At 35.6% G+C, this 15056-nt stretch overlaps 1 protein-coding gene across 1 annotated transcript in view; it reads left to right on the forward strand.

Moving 5' to 3' along the window:
• tcerg1l (transcription elongation regulator 1 like) overlaps nucleotides 1–15056 on the forward strand; it is a 90491-nt gene that overhangs the window by 64064 nt on the left and 11371 nt on the right. The window contains exons 6-7 of the mRNA XM_016441672.1: nucleotides 9925–10050; nucleotides 14173–14255. Of these exons, the coding sequence (XP_016297158.1) occupies nucleotides 9925–10050; nucleotides 14173–14255 (209 nt within the window). The remainder of the gene's footprint in view (nucleotides 1–9924; nucleotides 10051–14172; nucleotides 14256–15056) is intronic.

Consider the following 15056-nt stretch of genomic DNA (forward strand, 5'->3'; position numbering starts at 1 on the left):
TATATATATATATATATATATAAATAAATAAATAAAGAGTAGTCCTGACCACATAGTCAGAACTCACTTAGCATTAACATTTTCCATGTTTTACTTGTACTACTTTGCCTCTTTCCACACAACAATTTAGGAATCAGAAAAAAACAAACAAACATATATTTAAAACTTCATTATCATATAACCCCCAAAAAATATTTAAGAAAAGTTCTTATGCACCCTTATATGTATGCAGTGTGTAGCTGGGCCAGAGCTAGAAGTGCTACTTTCTATGCAGAGAATCCTGGGTTCAATTCCCATGCTGGAATAAATGTTTTTTTCCCCCCCTTTTTTAATAAATCAAGTAATCAAGTAAAATTGCAAATATATGCCAGTGGATGTATTAACAGGAGCAGGATCTCATTTGGTTTAATTTTAGTTAGTGACTTGATTAACAACCTGAAAGCAGTGATGAACACATTTTCAGTGGCAGCTTCACTTTATTCAAAGACTGCTGCTGTTAACATTACTGGTAACAATTTAGATTAGACAACACATATTCACTATTAACTAAGAGCTTTAAATAAACAATAAACTCCGAATTCACTGCTTATTGATGGTAAGTATGCTAGTTGTTGTAATAGTTATGTGGGTACTTGTAGGTCTATGAATAAAATACACTTTTTGTCAAAATTTGGACTGGTATGTGTGTGTGTGTGTGTGTGTGTGTGTGTGTGTGTGTGTGTGTCATCTCTCCCAAAACACTCTCGCCCTTGGGCCACTGCGTTTAGCTCACAAGAGGGAGTTCTTGTTGCCTCCACAAAGGAAGCCTTCGGTTCGGTTGCGTCTTAAGGCCAACAGGAGTCTCCGGAGTTGAAATGTTCGTGATTCTTGGCAGATGCGCTGCACGTCTTCGCTCATTGATTCTGATGTGCGTTTGATGTGCCGTGGGACTCAACTAGGTCACATTTTATTCCTTTGTTTCTTTGATACGAGACATTTTGGCAGGGCAAGGTTTGAAATGGAAGGGAGAGGCAGCCAGTGCTCAGAGACGCTGAGTTTGTCGTAAATAAAATGACTCATGAAATGGATTATGTTTTCAATGCCGTAGGTTTAATTATCTCACTGCATGTGATATTATTACACATTATACGTAAATAAAAGCAGCATCATTGTTCCCTAGAGTTTGAGAAAGTGAGACGCAGAAAGGTGATTTATATGGTTTATGGCTGTGCTGTGCAGCACATCGATACTTATAAAAACTGCACTGATATCAGAACTGGAAGTTCAGATGACCAAAAAGGTGTTTTGAGTCCAGAAAACTTTAAAATCAAGGAAACCTGAGAAGTATTGTCATTTTCTGTTGAGAAAAACAGCTGTTCTCTGAGAATCTGTCTGTCTGTCTTTTTAAAAGTAAATTATACCATTTTCAGCAAGGATGCATTATATTGATCCAAATTGACAGTAAAAACTTTTATATTATAATGAAAGATGCTGACAATCGAGCATTGCCATCATATGAATGAAATACATTTTAGAAATAAATGTTTTTTTTTAATTACAATAATATTTCACAATACTAATGTTTACAATATTTTTAAACGCAGCCTTGGTGAGCATAAGAAACTTTTAAAATATATTTATTAAAAAATATATAAAAATATTACCGACCCTAAACTTTTGAGTGGTATTGTATTTTAAGCAGTCTTTCACAGTTACAAATTTACAAATTTAAACTGTCACAGTTTTTGTTTATGAAAATTATTGTGTGTTCTATTCAGTGTTTTTGTTTTTTGAGAGCACTGATTGGGAAATTTTTCTCTGCTCATGTTTATCATTATATTTTAATGTGTTGCTGACTTTTTCACTCATTTGCTATCACTACATAGTTCACTGTATGAGGAAAGAATGGGAGAAAAATTGTATACTTGCACAGTTTGCAGATTACTCAAGATTTTTGGGTCCCGGATGATGAAACTACTTTTAAAGATTATACTCTGCTTTCAAGACACAATAGTTTCAGGTCAGGTTTGTACACCTTTTTTTTCTGTAGCATAGTAGTTAAATAGATTTGAGACAGATATGGCAAAAATAAATAAATAAATACTGCCTGAAATCTGAAAGTGATTGTTGTTATGATGCTAATGTAATAATACCAATGTGCCGTTTTCAGTAAATTTCATAACACAATGATTATCTACAATAATATGACGCATGTTTTTGTTCCCCCTTATAACTTCTGAGTCAGATTTATTCAATCACTTTCAAGATTAGTAGTTAGCACCTTCATGGTGGTGATCTTTAAAAGGGCTGGTGATGTGATAAAAGGTCCATAAAAATTGACCAGCTACTCAGCTCTGAATGAATATAATCAGAAGTTACAGAAGCGTGTCTGATGGTTAAGCCAACGAATCGTCTCGGTGAGCAGATACGATCAGGTAAGGGGCGTCAGTCAAGGTCCAGTCTCAGCAGTAACAATACATTCTCATTCATAATGAAGAGGCTGTTCTGCTTCCCAAATAAATAAACATTTACTATTCTCTCGGCTGCATGAGCATGAGAGGAATTGTAAATTGATACAAATTACCGGGATACACATTGGGTGCATTACAGTTCACCTCTTTCTTTATGAAAAATGCATCTAATAAAAGATGCGGTCTGTTCGTAAATAGACTATGCTAATATTTTTAAATGTATACACAAACCTATGTGTAACTCATAGGCTGGCATGTCTGGAAGCTGGTGTCGCTACAGATCCTCGCTGCAATATGCTGAATGCTCTTCACACGTTATTTTGGCAGTCACTCACAGCATGGATGAGACTACCTGTACTCTTCCTCTTTCTGAAGACACCTTTTGTGGGAAGATATTCTGAGACAGTTGCATAAAGAATCGCAGAATCTCACAAGAAGGATTCTTAGGATCTCTTCTTATAAGCTGTGCCATTGCTAGGTTATTTATTTATTTGCTTCGAATAATCAGCTATTGTTTTTGTGTGGTTAAACAAAAACCATATATATAAATCACCACAACTCAATAGTAGAAGGGAGGAAACTTTTAGACTCTTACAACTTGGTAAGCTGCATACAAACACATTTTATTGCTTAATGTTGCCTTATACTTTCCTTTAGCACATATAAGACTGCATTATAAGTATTTTTTTGCAGATAAGTCACTCCCATAATGAAAAGCAGTGGTTACATATTTTTTTTGTAGGAAAACCCAGAAGTTAGTTTCACCCTGATTTCCTCAACAAAAAGCCAAGAGGATTTGTCCATTGGCTTTTTGGATTATTGGAAAAAAAAAAGTGATGATTCTTGTATGCTTTATTCATCAAGATAATATTCACAAAACATTTTATCAATTTTAACGCCTAAATAAAATTTGGCAGAAGTAAAAAGCAAAATGTAGGCTATAAACACGCTACTCCACGGTCACATGACTTCGACGTCACTACCATTTTTTTTAAATATACAAATTGGAAAGTTTGAGTTAGAAAAGTTTGCAAGTATAAAGCAGATGAGTTTCTTGTTAGATGTGATGATGTTTAATGTCCCCGGCAACCTCTGTAGTCCCATTTAACAATTTTCAAGACAAAAAAAAACAATCAATCAATCATGAGTCCGGTATTACTGGTGTACTTTATGTCTTGGAATAAAACATAAAAATATGCTGGTGCCAATTAAAAATCCCATTGATTTTGGAACAATGTGGACCAGCAAAAATGCTTCTTGTATGTTTCTTTCATCAAGATAATCTTCACAAAAAACGTTTCTGAATTTTGAAGTCTAAAAGTAAAGAAGTAAAAAGCCAAACGTAGGGTATAAACAAACTATTCCATGGTCACATGACTTAAAGGTCACCACAATTAAACTTCCAACAACTCTTTCAATCTTTTTTTAAAATGTACAATTTGGAAAGTTTAAGTTAGAAAGGTTTGCAAGAGCACACGTATAAAGTGGATGTTTTTTTTGTGATGTGATGTTGTTTTTCAAGACACATAAAAGCATAAAAACAATCATGAGTCCTGTATTACTGGTGTATTTTATGCCCTAGAATAAAATGTGAAAATATGCTAGTATCAGCCATATTCCTTATTTCAGGCATTTAACCAAAAACCCAATGAAAAATCCCATTGACTTTGGAACAATGGAACTGAAATGGCAAAGATGCTAATGTAACTTATTTCCAGGTTTTAGGACACATTCTGACATTACAAAAATCTTTTTACAAATTTACAAAATGTATTGGTCATTCAAAACAGTTTTACCCACTATTTGTGTGTGCTGTGCATTTTCATGCATCATTAGCCTAGCAACATGCTAATGTGAAACTATTTGGAACCAATTATGAGTCGAGTCTCCCATGCAGAATTGCTGCCTATGTAGAACACTCAAAATCAATCACTCGTAAGGTTTAATTTCTGTTTGCATGCTGCTTATACAGGCTGCAGTCAGCTTGGTTTTGAAGAGACCCTTAGCTTAGCCGAATGCATACGGCTAAAACTTCAAAACAAATAACAAACAGAAAGCAGCAGAATGCACAGTTTTAGATCTTGCATTTTAACCTCAAACATTCACCATGCATCATGTCGGCTGTAAAGGTCTCCGTCTCTCACCCCTAGCAACCATTTGTCTCATACAGGTCATTCCAAAAGATTTCACTGCCTCTGTCTGATGCCTTCCCTGCAAACAAGCCTGCACTGGCCCTTTACGGGCCCACTTAGGGCTAGCCTTAGGGCCCCCAGTGGGCTGCCAGCGCAGGGCCCCTGAGAATTTGCTCATTGGCAAAATGTTGGCCCCTTAGCGCTGGCCCTGCATGGGCAGCCCTCACTTAACCCCCAGGAAGCCCTCACTATGCCCACACAGGGCCCGCACTATTAATCTACAACAATACATCTGTTTCACTTTAAATACTTTCCAGCTACTATAACTTAAGTCTTTGGGAAAAAAACAAGTATTATACATCTGAAATGGATGCAGTCACCACATAACTAATGTCTGTATTGTCAAAAATGAACAGTAGTCAAAGGGATTTCAAATCAGTTTATTAAAGGGGTCATATGATGCGATTTCAAGTTTTCCTTTCTCTTTGGAGTGTTACAAGCTGATTGTGCATAGATAAGATCCCTGAAGTTGCAAAGACTAAAGTCTCAAAACCAAAGAGATATTCTTTATCAAAGTTAAGACTCTGCCACGCCACCCTAAAACGGCTCGTTCTAACACGCCCCCACATATCTACCTCACTATGTGGAAATATTTGCATAATGCCGCCCAAATGTGCATGCAAAGAAAGAAGGCGTGGTTTCAGTAACCGCAGTTAGTGTTGATGCAGCCATGTCAGGGAGACGCTGTGTGTTTCTAGAAGAAAGCAAAAGCACTTTATTTGGCCTTCCGGAAGTAGATGCATTTAGGAATCTTTAAGATTACTTACAACAGAACAGCAATGTTTTTTTTTTTTTTTAACAAAACAACTTTATTACATCACTTTTTCAATTCATCAAAAATTATTTTTTATACAGGACGCCTCTAAACCTTTATGAGCAAATACATCCTTTTTATCCTCAAAGCGAGAAGAAAAAAGGGACAGCTCACCCAAAAATGAAAATTGAGATCGTTTGCTCCAGCTCATGTCGTAATTTAGCCAGAGACAGTGAGTGCTACGCTCTAGTTGTTGATTTTGGTAGCTTTAATTTGGTAGGTTTTTGATCACGCACTTTTAATTATTTAATGACTAAGCTGGAAGACATCTTTTTACTGAGGCCCGTGTGCCTGATCTCATTAAATGATCTCATCTTTTTATACATTAGACAAGCAGCTAATTCAAGATTGATGAGATATGTGCAAGACGCGTCCTCAAACAGCTCAGGCCTCACAACATATGTAACTTTGAGTGAAATAAATGAAAGCTAATACACTAGAGACAAGCCAGATATCATGAAGTGTAGAAATGATCTATAGCTGCCCAAGGTTATTAATCAAACATTTGTGTGTGTGTGTGTGTGTGTGTGCGCGTGCGTGCGTGCGTGTGTGTGTTTCTGTCTGTCGGTGTGTCTCCCAGATCAAAAAGTAACAGCAAGAACAGCCGTATTTTTTCAGTGAACAGATGCAAGTCATGAGTTCATGCATCATTAAATGTTTTAATGAGCAGATCTCATCATCTCCCTCTTCATTTAACTCCCATAATGCACAATACATCTTTTCAAAAAAGTAACTGACAGGACACAACAGTGACTGATATTCTTTTATAATGAACTGAGGTTCCAGAGTCAAAAATAATAACAAATGTCTTCCACATTTAAAGTTAGATTTTGAGGAGAACTTGCCAAACAAGGCATCATTTCATATGGATAATTAATTAATTAAAATAAATAAATAAATATTATCTAATTTACATAAATTAAAATATATTTTTTGTCTAGCTGCAAATAATACATATTTTCAATTACATGTATTATTTGACCAGGGTTATTATAGTTAACTAAAACAAAAAAAACAAAAAATTTAATATAAAATTATATATTAGTGCTGGGCAACGATTACATTTTTTAATCGTGATTAATTGCATTATGCACAAAATTCAATAATGAATTCAAAAGTAGTGTATTGTGCACTTTTTTCATTTAAAAGTACTGCTATATGAACAAAAGTGCAATAACATTTGGTTTGCAAACACTTTAAACAAATAAGGTGCTTTTTTACAGCAGTATTCCTTTTACATGGTAGCAGTTAAAATATTTATTGTAAATCTCAACTTATAACATTAATGTAATCAAATTAAATATAAAACCAAAGCTATTTGCCACTGCCAGGGCATTAACGTTTTTATAGAAAATATTTTATAATTTGTTATAGAAAAACAAGTTCTGCTCAGAGTCCAGAGCCTCGATCATAACATTATAACAGGCTTCCTAGTAGAAAACTGCACCATCGCGGGACCCAACGCAGCAGAGTGTGGCGTGGGACAACACTTGATGGGCGAGTGCGGCTGCGGGTGGGTAGAGACTTGTGTGTGCGGGATGCGGGAAAATAAGGGTGTATCACACTAGGCAATCTTAACCATGCCCGAGCACGTCTGACCCCCAAAGCCCGGTTCGTTTGACTAGTGTGATCGCTCCGTGCCGCGGTTCGTTTTGCCGGCCCTGGCTCGGTTGGAAGAGGTGGGCCAGAGTGCGGTACGCATGTAGTGTGAGCGGAGCGAGGAACTTCTGATACATGCAGCATGATTGCGTGAACATTTCTGAGCGGCAAAAGTGATAGATCTGTAAAGCAATATATTGTGAGAGTGCCATGTGTGTTACCGCGTCCCAAACGACTCATAATAACAAATCACAAAGTTAACAAAACGATGCACTCCACTGTGCTGAACAAGAGCGTTTCTCTGCTGTCTTCACGTGCTATCGGAAACGTCCTATTTCCCACTTATGAAGTCGTGAGCGCTTTTTGTGAGCGCTGCTGCAGTCTTAGGCCCACCCCAAATGCTCTCATTGGTTGAGACGCGTGGTGACACCCATCCCAAGCCAATACTGATCAACATCCCACCCCTCCTGTGACCCATGGTTTGTCTGTATGTGTATTCAGAGCCAGTGAGCAACGGACCTTCATAATAAAAAACTGCGTTAACGCGCGATAAAATAATTGTCTGCGTTAACGCAATAATAACGCGTTAACTTGCCCAGCTCTATATATATACAGTATATATATATATATATATATTATAATTTTACACATAGTTCGGCACGTGCTAGGACCGCGGTTCAACTTAAATCTGACAACGCATCGGTAATACGGTTTGCTATCAATAACGCGTAAAACAAACAGGGTTCGGCTAATATATGTTTCTGTTGATGGATGCGCATTCTGGCTTCCCAATACATGACAACAACAGCGATGAAAAAAAAAAAAAGTGGACAAACCATTCACTTTTGTTCAATGCGAATGCGGTATGCTGGAATATGAGCATTTATTCCATCATCACCGGGGTGCTGATAGCGCGCGCGCGCGCGCACAGGTGAGACCTGAACAGCACACGTTGATATCTGTGTTTAAGCTAAACTTGTTTAAGCTTTGCCAGTTTAAACATTTAAGAGCCAGAGGACGCGAGCTCGCGCGCGCAGTGAGAGGATCTGTGCATGAGCTCATTTGAAGCGCACAAACCCGCGTCTCAGAACGCGCGCAAATATTAAGCTTTCTCTTAAATATTGTGTTTAAATGGACAAATTCACACAAAAATTACGTCAAAATGCCCATCTTGGTAAGTATCCTATAGCAGACATAGCCGGCTGAACATACTGTATCAGTGCATTCTCTTAAAGTGACAGCACTTTCTTAATATTAATCAAACAGCAACAACAAAGAAATCACTCACTGCTCTTGACTGAATAGCTTTTGTAACTTTAATAAAGATTAATCTTTAATTTATACAGTCAAATATGCAATGCTGTTTTACATTTCATTACTTTATTCAATTTCTGTACCTAAAAACTAATGTTAGACCTACCTAAAAAAACCTGAAAATCACTGTTTATTTTATTTGTATCTTTACTCTACTGTATTTATTTGTGCTGTTGCTTGTAGTTAGATTATTCTTATTTTCTTTTTTCTTTTTTATTTGACAGTATAGTTTTTGCCTAAACATAGCACATACCGAACCATACCGAAACCGTGAACCGTGAACCGTGATACAAACTGAACCGTAAGTTGAACCGTTCCACCCCTAAATATATATATATATATTTCAAAATATTAATAAAAAACAAACTAGTATCTCAATGGTGCTAATATAACACTGCCTGCGACTGTATTGAGGAAATATTATTCTTTTATTTTATATATTATATAATTGATTATATATTATTTTATTTATTTATTGTTAGTATATTTTATTGTTTTTTATTTTATTTTACTATTTTATTGAATATATTTATTATTATATTTTATTTTTAGTATAATTTCTTTCAATTTACACCTTTTAACATCTTTTTTATTTTGTGTTTTAAAAGGGCAACAACAGAAAGAGAAAGGGCAATGTCATTTACAATCCGGAAAGCTTGATAACTTCAACCATTTTTTTTGAAGCAGAACATCACAACAGAACATTGTGGAAATGGCACATACATATTCAACTTGACAATCTGTCAACCCCTCTGGATTTCAGCAATGCCCAGCCCAGAGCTGAAGCCAAATGTAATTAACCTTTATGAACAAGCAGAGTCTGTTGAGCAGAATTCAGACAGACGCTAGAAAATTAAAGGTTAAATATGGCCCGGTTGATGAGAAAAAGTCTTGAGCCTCTTCCAACATTTTCAGTGTTTAAACAGTCAGATTAACTTTTGATTGAAGCTTTAATCAGTTTAATAAGTTTAGAGAGTAAAATGAAATGCTCTTTTGATTCCCAATGATGAAAGCAACAGGATCTAGGGAGTTATATTGCTGATTGTCCTCCTGTAGGTTTGTCTATGCAGGGTTTGAGATTTGTGAATTTAATCCATAGCCTTATTGGCTTGTAGAAAATGGATAGCCAGACTGATTTGTACGGCATAATGTTTGTGTATTTTGCAGTGTGTCCTTGGCATCATCTCTAATAGCATTACTTGTCACAGTTTGTCACAGTTAATAAGAAAGAACATGGTTTAATACAATCCCTGCTGTATATAAAAAAAAGCTTATTTCAGCTTAAAGGTCCCATGGCATGAAAATTTCACTTTATGAGGTTTTTTAACATTAATATGAGTTCCCCTAGCCTGCCTATGGTCCCCCAGTGGCTAGAAATGGCGATAGGTGTAAACCGAGCCCTGGGTATCCTGCTTTGCCTTTGAGAATATAACTATATACATAAACTGTAAACTAGTTGGATTTAATTTATGCCTTACCAGTCTGTCATTCTCTGTCTTTCTCCATGCTTCATGCATAATAAAATGCTCTTTCATTTTCCCTTTGTGGCATACAGGAACACGGAGCAGCTGGGAAGGCTTACTGGGACCCATCCTGCCCTCTCAGATCACTGCAGTAACATCACTCTCTGCTCCTGGAGTGACCCTACTTACTGGAAACTGGAAGAAGCAAAGAGCAACAGGTGAGAAAACACATAATATAATACAATTTTAAGCAGCATTCTCACAATTGCTTTCGTAGTGTATGCCAACATGATTTCATTAGTATTCATAGGTATTTGTGCACCATTCAAAAGTGTGGGGTCAAAGAATCCAGAAAAAAAAAAAATATATGACGGTTTGCACAAAAATATTAAATAGCACAACTGTTCTCAACACCGATAATAATAAATATAAAAATGTTTCTTGAGCAGCAAATCAGCATATTAGAATGATTTCTGAAACATCATGTGACACTGAAGACTGGAGTAACGATGCTGAAAATTCAGCTTTGCATCACAGGAATAAATTACGTTTCAAAATATATTGATATAGAAAATAGCTATTTTAAATTGTAATAATATTTCATAATATTGCTGTTTTTACTGTATTTTTTTTTATTATACAAATGCAGCCTTTGTGTATTTGCATGTTCTTTAAGTAAAAATACCTATAAATAAGATCATCTGGTAGAGAAGTTTTGGACATCATTCTACCTGTCTAACAATGGACAGAGCCATCATAAGTTACATATTTGAATAAAAATTACCTTTTTATGAAAACATAATTTTATTCCTGCCTAGGCCATTTTTATTTAATAGAGTAACTGCACCATCTCTGAAGTGAGGAATTTTCTTCTAAATTGCATCATTTTTATTTTTTTTTTGACATTTTTTGCAAAAATACCAATGGAGACTTTAATTAAAAGAGACTACTAATGGAGACTTGAATTAAATGACATCTACTATATAGCCTTTCACATTTATTGCTGATAAGGTAGAGAAAAGGATGACAAGTAAGTATTCTTCACCTGCTTTTCCCGTCTTCGTGAAATTTATTTTGCGATTTATACAAGACAGATCTGAGTATGCACACTCTAGCCAACAAAACTGACCAGATTTGACATGTCCAGCAATGTTCAACCATCGTATTCTTTCCTTCTACATTATGGTCTGTATTCCTGTGACATATTTTGGACAGCAGCCTTGTGTTTATCGCTGCATAAACAGCTTGTGATTCAACTAGTCGCCACACAGATATTCTTCTCCATTGTCTTACATCTACGTAAGACCTCAGAGTGGAAGCTTGCCACGGAAGTGTCTGCACTGACAGAAACAGATGAATGGTTTGTGTAGGCGTGGATGAGAGGTTTCCCATCAATGCTTCCAGCTCTGTGATGATGACTGATATAAATCAAACAGGATCTTCATTCAGCCTTTATTGCAAAGCAGTTGCTTGTTGTAATACAAAGAGTTGCTATGGGGCCAGAACAGTTTCATCCAACTTTAATCAGGATTTGTCAGTGCTAGTTGTTTTATAAGTAATCCATTACTAGCTGTTCCCCCACGCCCCCTTTAACTGTATACATACACTACCGTTCAAAAGGTTTTTTGTTTTATTTAGTTTTTTGAAGAAACTGGATCAAGTTTGTTGACACACTTTGATATTGGCTTGTCTGAAAGTTTAAAATAACTTTTAAAAGCTTAAAGTTTGGAGGTTATACTCAGTCTGAAAAAGTCAGACAGGCCAATAAAAACTCAGACCATACTTAAAACCCTATTAGAACTCATCAGACTGCTAAACCACAAAACCAGACCTTTAAAAGATCTTCTAGGAGTTTCTTAAGTTTTGTTAGCACGATTTAACATGTCGGTAGCATATTTTAGCAAATGTTTGGCTCTATGTTCTAGCAAATTGTCAACATGTTTTGGCACATTGCTAAATGCACATTGCACAGTGTTTTAGTACATTTCTAACATATTTAACAAGTTGCTAGCATACATGGCTGGCATGTTTTAGCAAGTTGCTAGTATTTTTAACAAGTTGCTAGCATGTTTTATGTTGCTGGCATGTTTCTAGAATATTTTAACAAGTTGCTAGCATTGCATGTTTTGTGTTGTTAACGCATTTTAGCATGTTTGTAGCATATTTTAACACATTGCTGGCATGTTTTACCAAATTGTTGGCATGTTTTAACAAATTATTCACATTTTAACATGCTCTAACACATTAGTAGCATGTTTCCAACACTATTTAACATGTTGTCAGCATGTTTTAGAAAGCTGCTAGCATGTTTTAACATATTTTGCATGTTTGTAGCATATTTTAACAAGTTGCTAGCATGTTTTAACAAATTGTTCACATGTTTAACATATTCTAACACATTGCTAGCATGTTTCCAGCATGATTTGAAATGTTGCATAGCATATTTTAACGTTTGTATCATATTTTAATAGGTTGCAAGCATGTTTTAGCTCTTGCTAGCACGTTTTAACAATAAACAGCTTGTGATTCCACTATTCACCACACAGATTGCGCATCTGAAAGTTCTTTCAAAAATAATAACATTAAAACATTCTTAAAAACTTCCTAACTATTCCAAACTTTTGAACAGTAGTTTATGCTAAATTCATGCTGTTTTTGTCTGATCTGTAATAGTGGTCCTTTAAAAAGCCAAGTTCAGCCATATAACATTTATCACTATATTCAAGGCCTCTCACGTCATTTGGCTGCTTTGTGTGAGGAAAAGACTGAAATTGATGCAATCATTCTCTCTCTCAAACCTCATTTGCAATTGAATTTGTCAAATGTATATTCAAGTTAACCACTTGTATTTCCTCTCAGAATTAATTGTTTGCATGCCATATACTTTACAGTATATATGTAGAATCAAAACAATCTTTAGCAAATACCATTCCCACCTCTGAGCATGAGCTTTTCTGCCTGACTTTCTTTGTTGTTTTATCCAAAGCTGCTGAATTCAGTATGCAGCCTGTTTGAGTTTAATTTCATGCAGGACAAAAGATCAAGCAGCGCATTTGATTTCCACTTCACCTTATGCTTGCCACATCTAATTCATACCTTTCCATGGAGATAAAGTGAAAATTATTTTGGGCTAGACTGAGTTTGAGTGTGTTCAAACTCTTTATGTAGAAGTGACTGACGGCGTAGTGTATAATGGTTTCTACCATTAATGAGAGTCTCAGTGTGTTGTTTTCTCATTGATTTGCCTGCCAGCTGTTAGGTGGTTGTTATCAGAAGGTTTTACTCATCAACTGAGGTTCAGAATGTGTTGCAATGTCTTTTGATAACTTTTTGATGTTGCTTATAATGTGATTTTTTTTTTTGTAATACATTATTGATTTTCTGAATGTTCTGTCAATATTCATAAAGAGCAAATAGCATTTAATTGCTTGTACTCAATGTGGTACACTGTTTCTGTGGGGAAAAAAAGGTGTAGAAACAATTCTCACTCAGAAATTGCTAGTAAGTTTCACAGTTAATTACAACTAAACAGCAAATAACACAATGAATTAAATATGAAATGTTGAAGTAGAAAGACTGAAATAGTATTTCCTTGTAAAATGTACTATTTGTTTTATTTACAACTTTGATTTTTTGTTTAGATGTTTGGAGTAAAAATGTAGTTAAACCAGTAATATTGTGAAATGTTATTACATCTTAAAATAACTGCTTTCTATTTTATTATATTTTAAAATATAATTTATTTCTGTGTTCAAAGCTGAATTTTCAGCATCATTAGCCTACTCCAGTCTTCAGTAGCCTTCAGAAATCATTCATTAATATCAATATATTAATTAATATGCTGATTTGGAAACATTTTGTTTATAAATATCAATACACACACACACACACACACACACACACACACACACACACACACATATATATATATATATATATATATATATACATACAGTATATGTATATATAGAAAGCTAAGGAATTGCAGCCAATCAGTGAATGATACTGTAATATACACACATCAGCATACTTATAACTGAACTCATGTATTCATATATGCAAATGAAGGCGCCCCTCTTTTCTTAATGATAGCTCAGCTTAAAACAGAAGACAAAATGAAATATCTCTCAGTAAACTGATTTTAAACTGATGTTTTCATTATGGGAATTCATTGATTAATTTAGATGCCACCACCATTTGATTAGTAGATGAAGTGAACATGAATTGTCTTTTAATGTTTTACTTGAATTAAATGTACTATTAATTAGGCACTGATTGTTTGAATACATAATATGAATTTTGTCTTCCCGGGGGTATTGAGCATTTATCTCTGTCCTCAGATAAGATTTTGGAATTGAAGAAGCCATCCTGCACAGACGCCTTAGTGCTCCACCGTGATCCAAACCCAAAGGCTAAAGCTGAGGTTTGTAATCCTCATCTTTCTCTTATTAGCTGTAATTGATTCTTAAAAACATGTTATAGGCTACATCAACATAATTGTCATTGCCATACTGTTTGTTCGTTGCCAGACTTTGGTCCTTATGAAAATTGTTTTGGATTGTCTTAGAGGCAGAAAGAATATCAAACTGATTTGTGGAAAAGGTCAGACTGTGGGCACAATCATATTTGGAGTCCAATTAAGTTTGAGTTAATAATCGCTTTTGTTGAAGTGTGCTTCACCACAGAGTCCCCCATAGGTGACGGCCTTTAAAGGGGTCATATGATGCTGCTAAAAAGAACATTATTTTGTGTATTTGGTTTAATGAAATGTGTTTATGCGGTTTAAGGTTAAAAAAAAAACATTCTTTTCCACATACTGTACATTATTGTTTCTCCTCTATGCCCCGCCTTTCTGAAACGCATCGATTTTTACAAAGCTCATCGTTCTGAAAAAGTGAGGTGTGCTGTGATTGGCCAGCTATCCAGTGCGTTGTGATTGGCCGAATACCTCAAGCGTGTGACGGAAATGTTGTGCCCCTCGTTGTGCCCCTCACCATCCTGTGATGATGCCCTGTCCGGCCGAAGCGATGATTCAAAAACATGAAAACCCATTAGGTTTTCATGTTTAGGTTTAGGTTTCAAACGAGGCATTTGTTGCATCCAGTGGGGACATAATTATGGATTATAATGACTTATACTGTCTTTTTACGCGTTGCGTTGCATCGCGCCGCGTGAACATAAAACCATGTCTGCATTTGTGATCGGAGAAATGACAAACAACAAG

The sequence above is a fragment of the Sinocyclocheilus anshuiensis genome, unplaced genomic scaffold (assembly GCF_001515605.1).
Source record: "Sinocyclocheilus anshuiensis isolate Anshui unplaced genomic scaffold, SAMN03320099.WGS_v1.1 scaffold391, whole genome shotgun sequence".
In the NCBI taxonomy this organism is placed as follows: domain Eukaryota; kingdom Metazoa; phylum Chordata; class Actinopteri; order Cypriniformes; family Cyprinidae; genus Sinocyclocheilus; species Sinocyclocheilus anshuiensis.